This window comes from Oncorhynchus mykiss, unplaced genomic scaffold, assembly GCF_013265735.2.
Source record: "Oncorhynchus mykiss isolate Arlee unplaced genomic scaffold, USDA_OmykA_1.1 un_scaffold_120, whole genome shotgun sequence".
Lineage (NCBI taxonomy): Eukaryota > Metazoa > Chordata > Actinopteri > Salmoniformes > Salmonidae > Oncorhynchus > Oncorhynchus mykiss.
This window is the reverse complement of record NW_023493661.1, coordinates 872208-889702: the sequence shown is the minus strand read 5'-3', so window position 1 is coordinate 889702 and position 17495 is coordinate 872208. Positions and strand designations below refer to the sequence as shown.

General features: G+C 45.4%; 1 protein-coding gene across 1 annotated transcript in view; it reads right to left on the bottom strand.

The window, feature by feature from the left end:
- Nucleotides 1-8142: 8142 nt before the first annotated feature.
- The window catches only part of LOC110512628 (voltage-dependent T-type calcium channel subunit alpha-1H-like), a 155197-nt gene continuing 145844 nt past the window's right edge, over nucleotides 8143-17495 (bottom strand). Inside the window, exons 35-37 of the mRNA XM_036972119.1 lie at nucleotides 14436-14604; nucleotides 10571-10692; nucleotides 8143-9354 (exon numbers count right to left, since the gene is read on the bottom strand). Of these exons, the coding sequence (XP_036828014.1) occupies nucleotides 8332-9354; nucleotides 10571-10692; nucleotides 14436-14604 (1314 nt within the window). The 3' untranslated portion in view covers nucleotides 8143-8331. The remainder of the gene's footprint in view (nucleotides 9355-10570; nucleotides 10693-14435; nucleotides 14605-17495) is intronic.

Below are 17495 nucleotides of genomic sequence, written 5' to 3'. Positions count from 1 at the left end.
ACATGGTACTCTCTAGCGCCATCCTGTGGGGACTGCTGAGAATACAGTCAATATTAAAGACATGTTGCTCTCTGGCGCCATCCTGTGGGGACTGCTGAGAATACAGTCAATATTAAACATGTTGCTCTCTAGCGCCATCCTGTGGGGACTGCTGATAACACAGTCAATATTAAACATGTTGCTCTCTAGCGCCATCCTGTGGGGACTGCTGAGAATACAGTCAATATTAAACACATGGTACTCTCTAGCGCCATCCTGTGGGGACTGCTGAGAATACAGTCAATATTAAAGACATGTTGCTCTCTGGCGCCATCCTGTGGGGACTGCTGAGAACACAGTCAATATTAAACATGTTGCTCTCTAGCGCCATCCTGTGGGGACTGCTGATAACACAGTCAATATTAAACATGTTGCTCTCTAGCGCCATCATGTGGGGACTGCTGATAACACAGTCAATATTAAACATGTTGCTCTCTAGTGCCATCCTGTGGGGACTGCTGATAACACAGTCAATATTAAACACATGTTACTCTCTAGCGCCATCCTGTGGGGACTGCTGAGAATACAGTAAATATTAAACATGTTGCTCTCTAGCGCCATCCTGTGGGGACTGCTGAGAATACAGTCAATATTAAACACATGGTACTCTCTAGCGCCATCCTGTGGGGACTGCTGAGAATACAGTCAATATTAAAGACATGTTGCTCTCTGGCACCATCCTGTGGGGACTGCTGAGAACACAGTCAATATTAAACATGTTGCTCTCTAGCGCCATCCTGTGGGGACTGCTGATAACACAGTCAATATTAAACATGTTGCTCTCTAGCGCCATCCTGTGGGGACTGCTGATAACACAGTCAATATTAAACATGTTGCTCTCTAGTGCCATCCTGTGGGGACTGCTGATAACACAGTCAATATTAAACACATGTTACTCTCTAGCGCCATCCTGTGGGGACTGCTGAGAATACAGTAAATATTAAACATGTTGCTCTCTAGCGCCATCCTGTGGGGACTGCTGAGAATACAGTCAATATTAAACATGTTGCTCTCTAGTGCCATCCTGTGGGGACTGCTGATAACGCAGTCAATATTAAACACATGTTACTCTCTAGCGCCATCCTGTGGGGACTGCTGAGAATACAGTAAATATTAAACATGTTGCTCTCTAGCGCCATCCTGTGGGGACTGTTGAGAATACAGTCAATATTAAACATGTTGCTCTCTAGCGCCATCCTGTGGGGACTGCTGATAACACAGTCAATATTAAAGACATGTTAGTCTGGCTCCATCCTATGGGGACTGCTGAGAATACAGTCAATATTAAAGACATGTTGCTCTCTGGCGCCATCCTGTGGGGACTGCTGATAACACAGTCAATATTAAAGACATGTTACTCTCTGGCGCCATCCTGTGGGGACTGCTGAGAATACAGTCAATATTAAACACATGTTGCTCTCTGGCGCCATCCTGTGGGGACTGCTGATAACACAGTCAATATTAAAGACATGTTGCTCTCTGGCGCCATCCTGTGGGGACTGCTGAGAACACAGTCAATATTAAACATGTTGCTCTCTAGCGCCATCCTGTGGGGACTGCTGATAACACAGTCAATATTAAACATGTTGCTCTCTAGCGCCATCCTGTGGGGACTGCTGATAACACAGTCAATATTAAACATGTTGCTCTCTAGTGCCATCCTGTGGGGACTGCTGATAACACAGTCAATATTAAACACATGTTACTCTCTAGCGCCATCCTGTGGGGACTGCTGAGAATACAGTAAATATTAAACATGTTGCTCTCTAGCGCCATCCTGTGGGGACTGCTGAGAATACAGTCAATATTAAACATGTTGCTCTCTAGTGCCATCCTGTGGGGACTGCTGATAACGCAGTCAATATTAAACACATGTTACTCTCTAGCGCCATCCTGTGGGGACTGCTGAGAATACAGTAAATATTAAACATGTTGCTCTCTAGCGCCATCCTGTGGGGACTGTTGAGAATACAGTCAATATTAAACATGTTGCTCTCTAGCGCCATCCTGTGGGGACTGCTGATAACACAGTCAATATTAAAGACATGTTAGTCTGGCTCCATCCTATGGGGACTACTGAGAATACAGTCAATATTAAAGACATGTTGCTCTCTGGCGCCATCCTGTGGGGACTGCTGATAACACAGTCAATATTAAAGACATGTTACTCTCTGGCGCCATCCTGTGGGGACTGCTGAGAATACAGTCAATATTAAACACATGTTGCTCTCTGGCGCCATCCTGTGGGGACTGCTGATAACACAGTCAATATTAAACACATGTTGCTCTCTGGCGCCATCCTGTGGGGACTGCTGATAACACAGTCAATAGTTGTTATCCCACAAGGGGCTCTGTGAAGAAACACACCAGACACCTTCGGCTCAGGAATAAAAAAAAAAGGTTTATTTTTTCGACGACAGGGAACATCCTTCAGGACAATGTTTGACCGTTATAATAATCAGCAACAAAACAACGTCAAAAGTACAGTTGTATTCCAGCCTCGGAAACCCTCTCTCAGTTCTGGGAGCATCAGAGGGAAATTATTGCAGACAGTTAGCTTGTCTATTGACAGCTAGAAAACACACCCTCCTCCTCCTCTATTTCTCCTCCTCTTCCTCCATCTCCTCCAGTCTCTCAAGAGTTAAAACGACAAGGTTTCTGATAGATTGAAGGTCAGGTTTCATCACAGCTAAAACGGCCTCAAGCCTGGTTCTAGATCTTCCTGAAGCCTGGTTCTAGATCTTCCTGATGCCTGGTTCTAGAACTTCCTGAAGCATGGTTCTACAACGTCCTGAAGCCTGGCTCTAGAACTTCCTGAAGCCTGGTTCTAGAACTTCCTTAAGCCTGGTTCTACAACGTCCTGAAGCCTGGCTCTAGAACTTCCTGAAGCCTGGTTCTACAACATCCTGAAGCCTGGTTCTAGATCTTCCTGAAGCCTGGTTCTACAACATCCTCAAAACTGGTTCTAGATCTTCCTGAAGCCTGGTTCTAGATCTTCCTGAAGCCTGCTGGTGCGGTTTTAAAAACACTCGGTCTCGTTATAATTAGTATTTTATCAGATAGGAGCACAGATCCACCTCAATGCCAAAGATCCATCATCACCATTATCATCATCATCATCATCATCACCAGACGTTATGTAATAAATCTTTATTAGGGTTTATTTCATACTGAGTTTTAACACACATCAGATTCTCTGGAAATAACTTGTAGGGTAACTAGTGGACTGATCAGGTGGGGAAGCGCTCAACATCTGACTTCTGGGGTTCTGAGATAAACCACACCCACAACCTGTTTCCATGGTTCCCTCTCTGCGACAGCTTGGCCGGTATCCAACCAACGGGTCTCAGTAGATACACACTAAAACCACACCCAGCACATCTTGCATTGGACAATAATAAATCATGTTTAAATCAGTATTACAGCCCCGTTACCGATCAAACTGAGCCCAGTACATTGAGATAGGCAGTCTACAAACATCGGAAACATCTGGACATTTTAATTTATCAAAATAATTAAAAAAAACAACATCCGGATATCTTTGTTCTTCTTCTCAGCAACATGCAAATAGTCCAAAACAATTCCTCATAAAAAATAAATAAATCTGAGGATTCAAATCCATCTGTCAAACTCTTCAGAATTATTATAATGATTTTTCTACCAAATTGTATTGACTACTATGATAATGAACAAAAACACCTGTCTCTAAATCAATTATAAATATGACAGGAGATTCTATAGCTGGAGACAACTCTGACTCTAAAGTTCAGGGGTCAAACTAGTTGACATGGGGGGGGGGGGTCAGTCAGACTGACGGCAGGCTTTTACTTCCTCGTAAACAAACGTTGTCTCATCATCCAATCAAAAGTCTCTTCTGTTCTCCGCAGTGAGATCGAACAGGGTAGAATAGAAGGAGAAACAGGAAGCTCCTCCCTACTGATAAATAACATGTTTACGGATCTATTCTCTTGATATATAATCATAATTTACATGCATACTGCTGGTGACCCGGTAAGGGTGACATGGTACAGGGGTGGGCGGGGTTTAGAGATGGAGGGCGGGGTTTAGAGATGGAGGGCGGGGTTAGAGATGGAGGGCAGGGTTAGAGATGGAGGGCGGGGTTGACTCTGATCTCTAGTCTCCTACAATATAGAGACTGACTGGTCTCCTACTATATAGAGACTGACTGGTCTCCTACTATATAGAGACTGGCTGGGATCTACCAGTCTGATATGATCTCCTACTATATAGAGACTGACTGGGATCTACTATATAGAGACTGACTGGGATCTACTATATAGAGACTGACTGGGATCTACCAGTCTGATATGGTCTCCTACTATATAGAGACTGGCTGGGATCTACTATATAGAGACTGACTGGGATCTACCAGTCTGATATGGTCTATTACTATATAGAGACAGACGGATCCACCAGTCTGATATTGTCTCCTACTATATAGAGACTGACTGGGATCTACCAGTCTGATATGGTCTCCTACTATATAGAGACTGACTGGGATCTACTATATAGAGACTGACTGGGATCCACTATATAGAGACTGACTGGGATGTACCAGTCTGATATGGTATCCTACTATATAGAGACTGGCTGAGATCTACTATATAGAGACTGGCTGGGATCTACTATATAGAGACTGGCTGGGATCTACTATATATAGACTGACTGGGATCCACTATATAGAGACTGACTGGGATCTACCAGTCTGATATGGTCTCCTACTATATGGAGACTGGATGGGATCTACTATATAGAGACAGGCTATGGTCTCCTACTATATAGAGACTGGCTGGGATCTACTATATAGAGACTGGCTGGGATCTACTATATAGAGACTGACTGGGATCTACCAGTCTGATATGGTCTCCTACTATATAGAGACTGACTGGGATCCACTATATAGAGACTGACTGGGATCTACCAGGCTGATATGATCTCCTACTATATAGAGACTGACTCTGATCTACTATGTAGAGACAGGCTGGGATCTACTATATAGAGACTGGCTGGCATCTACTAGTCTGATATGATCTCCTACTATATAGAGACTGACTGGGATCCACCAGTCTGATATGGTCTCCTACTATATAGAGACTGACTGGGCTAGGGCTACAGGGGTCAGGGATACAGGGGTCAGGGATACAGGGGTTAGGGATACAGGGGTCAGGGGTTAGGGATACAGGGGTCAGGGTTAGGGGTCAGGGGTTAGGGTTAACATTAGTATCGGGTAAGGTGATAGTGAGGTGTGGTTGGTGTTTGGGGTTCCATCTCTACAAGTGGATATGACCTGAGTACGGCGTTAGGCTGCTGGAGAGAGATGCATGATACTGTCACAGCCCCGTGTATAGCAGGTTAGGTATGTAAAACAGGTGGACTACAGATACACCTAGATGTGTTGTATCTACCCAACCCTCAGACAGGGCTGACGGGTCGACTCTGTGGATAGGGGACACCCGTCAATAAAGGGATGGTTACTGTAACTAGGAACAACATGAGTCACGTTGTAAAGGGACCGTTAGGAACAGAGACATTACTGCACTTTGACTACAGGTGGATTCGTTTGGTTGTCTGTAGATATCTACACTAACACATCTCAGCCCACCTCCTCTCCTCTCCTCTCCTCTCCTCTCCTCTCCTCTCCTCTCCTCTCCTCTCAGCCCACCTCCTCTCCTCTTCCTCCCCTTCCCCCCCTCTCCTCTCCTCCTTCTTCTTCCTCTCCTCTCCTCTCCTCTCCTCCTTCTTCTTCCCCTCCTCTCCTCTCCCCTCCTCTCCTCTCCTCCTTCTTCTTCCCCTCCTCTCCTCTCCTCTCCTCTCCACCTCCTCCTTCTTCTTCCCCTCCCCTCCCCTCCCCTCCTCTCCTCTCCTCTCCTCTCCTCTCCTCTCCTCCTCCTTCTTCTTCCCCTCCTCCTCACCCTAGAAATAAACCTAATCTCATCCCCGGCAGAGCATCAGACACAGTCAAAGCTTAAACATTTGACTCAAATATAACTTGAAAAAATTCATAATGAAGTAACAGGAATTGACTTAAGTTCCGTTAACTCATAAAAAACACGAGTTCAAGATTCCGAACTGATCTCCTTGGTTACTGTTTGAGTAAAGTGAACTTGTTTGAATAACAGAGAACAGTGTTCAGGTGAGGCCTCCTCTTCTACTTTATAAAACAAAACAACCATTATAGACAGGAGGATGACGGAACAAAACAACCATTATAGACAGGAGGATGACGGAACAAAACAACGATTATAGACAGGAGGATGACAGAACAAAACAACCATTATAGACAGGAGGATGACAGAACAAAACAAACATTATAGACAGGAGGATGACGGAACAAAACAACCATTATAGACAGGAGGATGACAGAACACAAAACAACCATTATAGACAGGAGGATGACGGAACAAAACAACCATTATAGACAGGAGGATGACGGAACAAAACAACCATTATAGACAGGAGGATGACGGAACAAAACAACCATTATAGACAGGAGGATGACGGAACAAAACAACCATTATAGACAGGAGGATGACGGAACAAAACAACCATTATAGACAGGAGGATGACAGAACAAAACAACCATTATAGACAGGAGGATGACGGAACAAAACAACCATTATAGACAGGAGGATGACGGAACAAAACAAACATTATAGACAGGAGGATGACGGAACAAAACAACCATTATAGACAGGAGGATGACAGAACACAAAACAACCATTATAGACAGGAGGATGACGGAACAAAACAACCATTATAGACAGGAGGATGACGGAACAAAACAAACATTATAGACAGGAGGATGACGGAACAAAATAACCATTATAGACAGGAGGATGACGGAACAAAACAACCATTATAGACAGGAGGATGACGGAACAAAACAAACATTATAGACAGGAGGATGACGGAACAAAACAACCATTATAGACAGGAGGATGACGGAACAAAACAAACATTATAGACAGGAGGATGACGGAACAAAACAACCATTATAGACAGGAGGATGACGGAACAAAACAGCCATTATAGACAGGAGGATGACGGAACAAAACAACCATTATAGACAGGAGGATGACGGAACAAAACAAACATTATAGACAGAAGGATGACGGAACAAAACAAACATTATAGACAGGAGGATGACGTAACAAAACAACCATTATAGATCTCTAGAAGAAAATGTGGTGCATTAATGCATAGAGTTATTTCATCATCACAGCAATAAAATACTTTCTGTATATACAACGTGAGATAAACAGAACACACACCGCTCTGCTGTCTGTCTGTCTGTCTGTCTGTCTGTCTGTCTGTCTGCAGATGAAGACATGTCTATCAACATCCATGACAGAAAGCATCTGAACAGACGGATGCATATGGGATCAAATACACACAACACACAACACACGTGTCCAGGACTGCTGTCCTCTTCTGTCTGTCTGTCTGAGAGATCAATGTGATCGTGGACCAGGACAGGAAACAGGAAGTAGAGCTCCCGTAGAGGATTTGAAGGAGCACCGTCAATCTCCCATCTCACTTCCTGTAAGGGTCAGAGGTCAGCCAGGCGCTGGTTCCTGATTGGCTCACGTGAGGGCAGAGTGTCATAAATGTTTGTTCCTGATTGGCTGGCTGGTGTGAGGAGTGTCAGAAATACTTTGGCTACAGATTTATGTGGCTTTAGTCCTAGCCCTGAAACTAAATAACACTGAGTTACAACCTCACTACCTCCCTCCCTCTCTCTCTCCCCTCCCTCCCTCTCTCTCTCTCACCTCCCTCCCTCTATCTCTCCCCCTTCTCTCTCCCTCTCTCTCTCCCCTCCCTCCCTCTATCTCTCCCCCTTCTCTCTCTCTCTCTCTCTGTCTTCCTCTCTCCGTCTCTCTCACTTGCTCTTCCCCCTCTCTGCCTCTCCTCTTCTCTCCCTCCCTCTCTCTCTCCCCCTTCTCTCTCTCTCCCCTCCCTCCTTCTATCGCTCCCCCTTCTCTCTCTCTCTCTCCCCTCCCTCCCTCTATCTCTCCCCCTTCTCTCTCTCTCTCTCTCTCTCTTTTTGTCTCCCTCTCTCCGTCTCTCTCTCTCTCGCTCTCCCCACTCTCTCTCTCTCTCTCTCTCTCTCTCTCTCTCTCTCTCTCCCTCCCTCCCTCTCTCTCTCTCTCTCCCCCTTCTCTCTCTCTCTCTCCATCCAACCCATCTCTGTCCAGATCAGGCCACACCCTCTGGATGGGGTTTAGTCTTTCTGACGAATCCCTCTCCTACTACAGTACCAGGCTCTGTCTCTCATTGGGCAGTTCTCCTGTTCATCGAGCTAAACCCCGCCCTACTGTTAAAGTGCGAGGGACTTGTGGCTGGTTCATTGCTCGATAGGCCAGCGGACATGCCACTCGTGTATCTGTGCTCCGGTTGGTCGAAGGTGACATGTGGGAGGGGCTTGTAGTCACTGTAGAGAGAGGAAGGTCTCGCGTCGGAGTTCAGGGACAGGGTGTGTGTGGGGGACGGAGTGTGTGTGTGTGAATGAGGTAGAGTATGTGTACGGATAAGAGTGTGTGTGTGTGTCGGGGTGTGTGTTACTGCGTGAAGGAGAGTCTGTACGAGTGTGTGGTGATGTGTCGGCGTTAGTGTAGGTGTGTGTGTAGGCGTCAGCCTGTGTGTAGGTGTGTGTGTCGGCGTCAGCCTGTGTGTGGGAGTGTGTGCGTCGGCGACATCGTAGGAGGGGGTCCTGCGTCTCAGCAGCGGGTTGCAGTCTGCCTGCGGCTCCGAGGGGGCGCGGCCTGCTGGGTCACACGGGGGGTGGATGGAGATGCAAGGTGGGCTCATCCTCTTCTTCCTGTGACCTCTAACCTCTGAACCCTGACCCCTGGGCCTCCTCTCTTCCCCGTCCACCTCCCCTAGAAGCCGGTCCTCCGGAGGGGACGGGCAGATCTCGATGGAGTGTCGTCGCTGGTCGTCAGGACAACGGGGTTTATCCAGGAAGCCCTGGGTGTCTACGCTGAAGCCCTTCCTCGGGTCGTGAGCTTGTAGCCCCGCCCCCAGCAGGCTGAGCGCACTCCCTCGGCTCCTCAGGGAGGGTGGGGAGTCGGGGGAGGCGTAGGGGGAGAGGGAGTGACACCGCCCACTTCCATGTCTGTCCCACCAATGGCGCGCTGAGCTGGTGATGTGCCACACCTCCTCGTCGGCGGGATCCGAGAGGAAGGGGGGAGAGGGGGGACGAGAGGGGGAGAGCAGGCGGAGGGTTGAGAGGGGGTCCTGTCTGTCTACTGAGGAAACACTCTGAACCTCCACCGAGTCCACCTTCACAGCCACCTGGAACACAGAGAGGACACAATGGGGAATGTTAGGGTCACAGACACCTGGAACACAGAGAGGACACAATGGGGAATGTTAGGGTCACAGCCACCTGGAACACAGAGAGGACACAATGGGGAATGTTAGGGTCACAGACACCTGGAACACAGAGAGGACACAATGGGGAATGTTAGGGTCACAGACACCTGGAACACAGAGAGGACACAATGGGGAATGTTAGGGTCACAGACACCTGGAACACAGAGAGGACACAATGGGGAATGTTAGGGTCACAGACACCTGGAACACAGAGAGGACACAATGGGGAATGTTAGGGTCACAGACACCTGGAACACAGAGAGAACACAATGGGGAATGTTAGGGTCACAGACACCTGGAACACAGAGAGAACACAATGGGGAATGTTAGGGACACAGACACCTGGAACACAGAGAGGACACAATGGGGAATGTTAGGGACACAGACACCTGGAACACAGAGAGGACACAATGGGGAATTTTAGGTTCACAGACACCTGGAACACAGAGAGGACACAATGGGGAATGTTAGGGTCACAGACACCTGGAACACAGAGAGGACACAATGGGGAATGTTAGGGACACAGACACCTGGAACACAGAGAGGACACAATGGGGAATGTTAGGGTCACAGACACCTGGAACACAGAGAGGACACAATGGGGAATGTTAGGGTCACAGACACCTGGAACACAGAGAGGACACAATGGGGAGTGTTAGGGTCACAGACACCTGGAACACAGAGAGGACACAATGACACAATGGGGAATGTTAGGGACACAGACACCTGGAACACAGAGAGGACACAATGGGGAATGTTAGGGACACAGACACCTGGAACACAGAGAGGACAGACTGGGGAATGTTAGGGACACAGACACCTGGAACACAGAGAGGACACAATGACACAATGGGGAATGTTAGGGACACAGACACCTGGAACACAGAGAGGACACAATGGGAAATGTTAGGGTCACAGACACAGAGAGGACACAATGGGGAATGTTAGGGTCACAGACACAGAGAGGACACAATGGGGAATGTTAGGGTCACAGACACAGAGAGGACACAATGGGGAATGTTAGGGTCACAATGAGACAAATATTTGCCAACGTTTTGTGGTGGAAGACTAAGCATGGTGTGTGTGTGTGTGTGTTAGTGTGTGTGTGTGTGTGTGTGTGTGTGTGTGTACTCACCTGTCTACGCAGCCCCCTGGGCGAGGGCCTTGGCGGGGCGATGTGAGGGGGAACAGGGTGAGGGAGGCCGGGCAGTACAGCCTGGTCTTCGCATGGCTGGGAGTGCACCGATGTCACAGAGCCTGAGGAGAAAACGAACAGGGACGGACACCAACACTACAACTTAGACTGGCGTCGGGATATGAACTCAGCGAGACTATTCACCCTGAGGTACAAAACCTGCAGGCTGTTACAGTCAGTCAACAGGACTCATTGGGTCAGTGTGTGTTTCTCTGACTGTCTCTGGGGCTAACACGCTACTAGCAACCAGGGGGTAACATGCTACTAGCATCCAGGGTGCTAACATGCTACTAGCATCAAGAGGGCTAACATGCTACTAGCATCCAGGGGGCTAACATGCTACTAGCATCCAGGGGGCTAACATGATACTAGCATCCAGGGGGCTAACATGCTACTAACATCCATGGGGCTAACATTCTACTAACATCCAGAGGGCTAACATGCTACTAGCATCCAGGGGGCTAACATGATACTAGCATCCAGGGGGCTAACATGCTACTAGCATCCAGGGGGCTAACATGCTACTAGCATCCAGGGGGCTAACACGCTACTAGCATCCAGGGGGCTAACATGCTACTAGCATCCAGGGGGCTAACACGCTACTAGCATCCAGGGGGCTAACATGCTACTAGCATCCAGGGGGCTAACATGCAACTAGCATCCAGGGGGCTAACACGCTACTAGCATCCAGGGGGCTAACACGCTACTAGCATCCAGGGGGCTAACACGCTACTAGCATCCAGGGGGCTAACATGCTACTAGCATCCAGGGGGCTAACATGATACTAGCATCCAGGGGGCTAACATGCTACTAACATCCATGGGGCTAACATTCTACTAGCATCCAGAGGGCTAACATGCTACTAGCATCCAGTGGGCTAACATTCTACTAGCATCCAGGGGGCTAACATGCTACTAACATCCATGGGGCTAACATGCTACTAGTATCCAGGGGGCTAACATGCTACTAACATCCAGGGGGCTAACATGCTACTAGCATCCAGGGGTTGGAACCGGTTGAGGGGAACAAAACCCGAAAACCAGAAAATAACAATATTTTTTTCCAGGAACAGAACCATAACCAGGAACAAAATAACAGAACAGAACCGTTATTTTGTGGGAACCGGTTAATAACGTTCCGGGCATTTCCAGCTCCACAAAATAAAATGCAAAGAAAGCGCCTACGCAAAGCCCTCACTCTGTCCGCCTGCCAGCTGGACAGCTTTGACAGTGTGTTTGTAGGCTACCTGCCCCTCTCTCTGCCCCTCCCACCTCCTCTACCCCTCCCCCTTCCTCTGTTACAGAACAAAAAAACTCTAGGGTTTTTGACTCTTATGTGTAATGGAACTGAGAGTCAGGATCAATGGTTAATGACTCTTATGTGTAATGTAATGGAACTGAGAGTCAGGATCAATGGTTAATGACTCTTATGTGTAATGGAACAGAGTCAGGATCAATGGTTAATGACTCTTATGTGTAATGTAATGGAACTGAGAGTCAGGATCAATGACTAATGACTCTTATGTGTAATGGAACTGAGAGTCAGGATCAATGGTTAATGACTCTTATGTGTAATGGAACAGAGAGTCAGGATCAATGGTTAATGACTCTTATGTGTAATGGAACAGAGTCAGGATCAATGGTTAATGACTCTTATGTGTAATGGAACTGAGAGTCAGGATCAATGGTTAATGACTCTTATGTGTAATGGAACTGAGAGTCAGGATCAATGGTTAATGACTCTTATGTGTAATGTAATGGAACTGAGAGTCAGGATCAATGACTAATGACTCTTATGTGTAATATAATGGAACAGAGTCAGGATCAATGGTTAATGACTCTTATGTGTAATGGAACAGAGTCAGGATCAATGGCTAATGACTCTTATGTGTAATGGAACAGAGTCAGGATCAATGGTTAATGACTCTTATGTGTAATGTAATGGAACTGAGAGTCAGGATCAATGACTAATGACTCTTATGTGTAATGGAACTGAGTCAGGATCAATGACTAATGACTCTTATGTGTAATGGAACTGAGAGTCAGGATCAATGACTAATGACTCTTATGTGTAATGGAACAGAGAGTCAGGATCAATGACTAATGACTCTTATATGTAATATAATGGAACTGAGAGTCAGGATCAATGGTTAATGACTCTTATGTGTAATGGAACTGAGAGTCAGGATCAATGGTTAATGACTCTTATGTGTAATGGAACTGAGAGTCAGGATCAATGGTTAATGACTCTTATGTGTAATGGAACAGAGTCAGGATCAATGGCTAATGACTCTTATGTGTAATGGAACTGAGAGTCAGGATCAATGGTTAATGACTCTTATGTGTAATGGAACAGAGTCAGGATCAATGACTAATGACTCTTATGTGTAATGGAACTGAGAGTCAGGATCAATGGTTAATGACTCTTATGTGTAATGGAACAGAGTCAGGACCAATGACTAATGACTCTTATGTGTAATGGAACTGAGAGTCAGGATCAATGGCTAATGACTCTTATGTGTAATGGAACAGAGTCAGGATCAATGGCTAATGACTCTCATGTGTAATGGAACAGAGTCAGGATCAATGGTTAATGACTCTTATGTGTAATGGAACAGAGTCAGGATCAATGGTTAATGACTCTTATGTGTAATGTAATGGAACTGAGAGTCAGGATCAATGGCTAATGACTCTTATGTGTAATGTAATGGAACTGAGAGTCAGGATCAATGGCTAATGACTCTTATGTGTAATGTAATGGAACTGAGAGTCAGGATCAATGGCTAATGACTCTTATGTGTAATGTAATGGAACAGAGTCAGGATCAATGGTTAATGACTCTTATGTGTAATGGAACAGAGTCAGGATCAATGGTTAATGACTCTTATGTGTAATGGAACAGAGTCAGGATCAATGGCTAATGACTCTTATGTGTAATGGAACTGAGAGTCAGGATCATTAGTCTTAGAACCTCACTGTAGATCATAGAACACTCTAGTTAGTCTTAGAACCTCACTGTAGATTATAGAACACTAGTTAGTCTTAGAACCTCACTGTAGATTATAGCAGACTCTAGTTAGTCTTAGAACCTCACTGTAGATCATAGAACACTCTAGTTAGTCTTAGAACCTCACTGTAGATTATAGAACACTAGTTAGTCTCAGAACCTCACTGTAGATAATAGAACACTCTAGTTAGTCTTAGAACCTCGCTGTAGATCATAGAACACTCTAGTTAGTCTTAGAACCTCACTGTAGATTATAGAACACTAGTTAGTCTTAGAACCTCACTGTAGATTATAGAACACTCTAGTTAGTCTTAGAACCTCACTGTAGATAATAGAACACTCTAGTTAGTCTTAGAACCTAACTGTAGATAATAGAACACTCTAGTTAGTCTTAGAACCTCACTGTAGATCATAGAACACTCTAGTTAGTCTTAGAACCTCACTGTAGATTATAGAATACTAGTTAGTCTTAGAACCTCACTGTAGATTATAGAACACTAGTTAGTCTTAGAACCTCACTGTAGATCATAGAACACTCTAGTTAGTCTTAGAACCTCACTGTAGATCATAGAACACTCTAGTTAGTCTTAGAACCTCACTGTAGATTATAGAACACTCTAGTTAGTCTTAGAACCTCACTGTAGATTATAGAACACTCTAGTTAGTCTTAGAACCTCACTGTAGATTATAGAACACTCTAGTTAGTCTTAGAACCTCACTGAACATTAGAAGTTACCGGTAATACACCCTCCCCTTTGTAACCCTAAATAAGTGTGTGTGTGTGTGTGTGTGTGTGTACCTGAGGCTTGGTGCAGGGGGCTGCTGTGTTCCTGTAGAGGGTAGGGGGCGCTAGCAGATCGTACAGGAGGAAACATGTAGCTGTCGTTAGGGAGAGAATGCATCCTGGATACGGACATCTTCCTTGGGGACAGAAGCTCCTCCTCCTGGCTGCACTGACCCTCCTCCTCCTGTAGAGGGAGACCAGACCAGCTACGTTAGGATGGGTGTGTGTGTGTGTGTGTGTATGTGTGTGTGTATGTGTGTGTGTGTGTGTGTGTGTATGTGTGTGTGTGTGTGTGTGTGTATGTGTGTGTGTGTGTGTGTGTGTGTGTGTGTATGTGTGTGTGTGTGTGTGTGTGTGTGTGTGTGTGTGTGTGTGTGTCTGTGTGTGTGTGTGTGTGTGTGTGTGTGTGTATGTGTGTGTGTGTGTGTGTGTGTGTGTGTGTGTGTGTGTGTGTGTGTGTGTCCGTTGCAAAATCACGGGAACTTTCAACAAATTCTCTGGTTTTCCAGAAATCCTGGTTGAAAGATTCCAGTTCTCTTGCTGAATTCCCTCCTGATTCCGGGATTCCTCCAACCAGGATTTAGGTTTAACCAGGGAATTTATTAAAAGACTCCAGTTCACTGGAGAGATGGTAAAAGTGCTGCACTAGCAACACAACACTAATACAGCCATCGGTTCAGTCCCTACAGACCACAGACCATCTATACTGCATCAGCACACTGACTGGACTGGAGAGAACACAATGCACACATTCACTGGTCTCTCTCTCTCTCCCTATGTCTCTCTGTCTCTGTCTCTCTCTCTATGTCTCTCTGTCTCTGTCTCTGTCTCTCTCTCTCTATGTCTCTCTGTCTCTGTCTCTCTCTCTCTCTGTCTCTCTGTCTCTCTCTCTGTCTCTGTCTCTCTCTCTGTCTCTCTGTCTCTCTCTCTCTCTCTCTCTCTCTCTCTGTCTCTCTGTCTCTGTCTCTGTCTCTCTGTCTCTCTGTCTCTGTCTCTGTCTCTGTCTCTCCCCCATAACCATACTCTAGAATAAGTGTTGTTTCAGAGTCTTGTTGTTTAGAGTCTAAGCTGTTGTTAAACATGTTTAGAGTCTAGTGTTTTACCTGAGTAAGCAGTTGATGTTTAGAGTCTAGTGTTTTACCTCAGTAAGCAGTTGATGTTTAGAGTCTAGTGTTTTACCTCAGTAAGCAGTTGATGTTTAGAGTCTAGTGTTTTACCTGAGTAAGCTGTTGTTAAACATGTTTAGAGTATCTAGTAAACCCTAGATAACTAAGCATTCTAAACCCTGTAGCTAGATCACTAAGCATTCTAAAACCCTGTAGCTAGATCACTAAGCATTCTAAACCCTGTAGCTAGATCACTAAGCATTCTAAAACCCTGTAGCTAGATCACTAAGCATTCTAAACCCTGTAGCTAGATCACTAAGCATTCTAAACCCTGTAGCTAGATCACTAAGCATTCTAAAACCCTGTAGCTAGATCACTAAGCATTCTAAACCCTGCAGCTAGATCACTAAGCATTATAAACCCTGTAGCTAGATAACTAAGCATTCAAACCCCTGTAGCTAGATCACTAAGCATTCTAAACCCTGTAGCTAGATCACTAAGCATTCTAAACCCTGTAGCTAGATCACTAAGCATTCTAAAACCTGTAGCTAGATCACTAAGCATTCTAAACCCTGTAGCTAGATCATTAAGCATTCTAAACCCTGTAGCTAGATCACTAAGCATTCTAAACCCTGTAGCTAGATCACTACGCATTCTAAAACCCTGCAGCTAGATCACTAAGCATTCTAAACCCTGCAGCTAGATCACTAAGCATTCTAAACCCTGTAGCTGGATCAATAAGCATTCTAAACCCTGTAGCTAGATCACTAAGCATTCTAAACCCTGTAGCTAGATCACTAAGCATTCTAAACCCCTGTAGCTAGATCACTAAGCATTCTAAACCCTGCAGCTAGATCACTAAGCATTCTAAACCCTGTAGCTAGATCACTAAGCATTCTAAACCCTGTAGCTAGATCACTAAGCATTCTAAAACCCTGTAGCTAGATCACTAAGCATTCTAAACCGTGTAGCTAGATCACTAAGCATTCTAAAACCCTGTAGCTAGATCACTAAGCATTCTAAACCCTGTAGCTAGATCACTAAGCATTCTAAACCCTGTAGCTAGATCACTAAGCATTCTAAAACCCTGTAGCTAGATCACTAAGCATTCTAAACCCTGCAGCTAGATCACTAAGCATTCTAAACCCTGTAGCTAGATAACTAAGCATTCAAACCCCTGTAGCTAGATCACTAAGCATTCTAAACCCTGTAGCTAGATCACTAAGCATTCTAAACCCTGTAGCTAGATCATTAAGCATTCTAAACCCTGTAGCTAGATCACTAAGCATTCTAAACCCTGTAGCTAGATCATTAAGCATTCTAAACCCTGTAGCTAGATCACTAAGCATTCTAAACCCTGTAGCTAGATCACTACGCATTCTAAAACCCTGTAGCTAGATCACTAAGCATTCTAAACCCTGCAGCTAGATCACTAAGCATTCTAAACCCTGTAGCTAGATCACTAAGCATTCAAACCCCTGTAGCTAGATCACTAAGCATTCTAAACCCTGCAGCTAGATCACTAAGCATTCTAAACCCTGCAGCTAGATCACTAAGCATTCTAAACCCTGCAGCTAGATCACTAAGCATTCTAAACCCTGTAGCTGGATCAATAAGCATTCTAAACCCTGTAGCTAGATCACTAAGCATTCTAAACCCTGTAGCTAGATCACTAAGCATTCTAAACCCCTGTAGCTAGATCACTAAGCATTCTAAACCCTGCAGCTAGATCACTAAGCATTCTAAACCCTGTAGCTAGATCATTAAGAATTCTAAACCCTGTAGCTAGATCACTAAGCATTCTAAACCCTGTAGCTAGATCACTAAGCATTCTAAACCCTGTAGCTAGATCACTAAGCATTCTAAACCCTGCAGCTAGATCACTAAGCATTCTAAACCATGCAGCTAGATCACTAAGCATTCTAAACCATGCAGCTAGATCACTAAGCATTCTAAACCATGCAGCTAG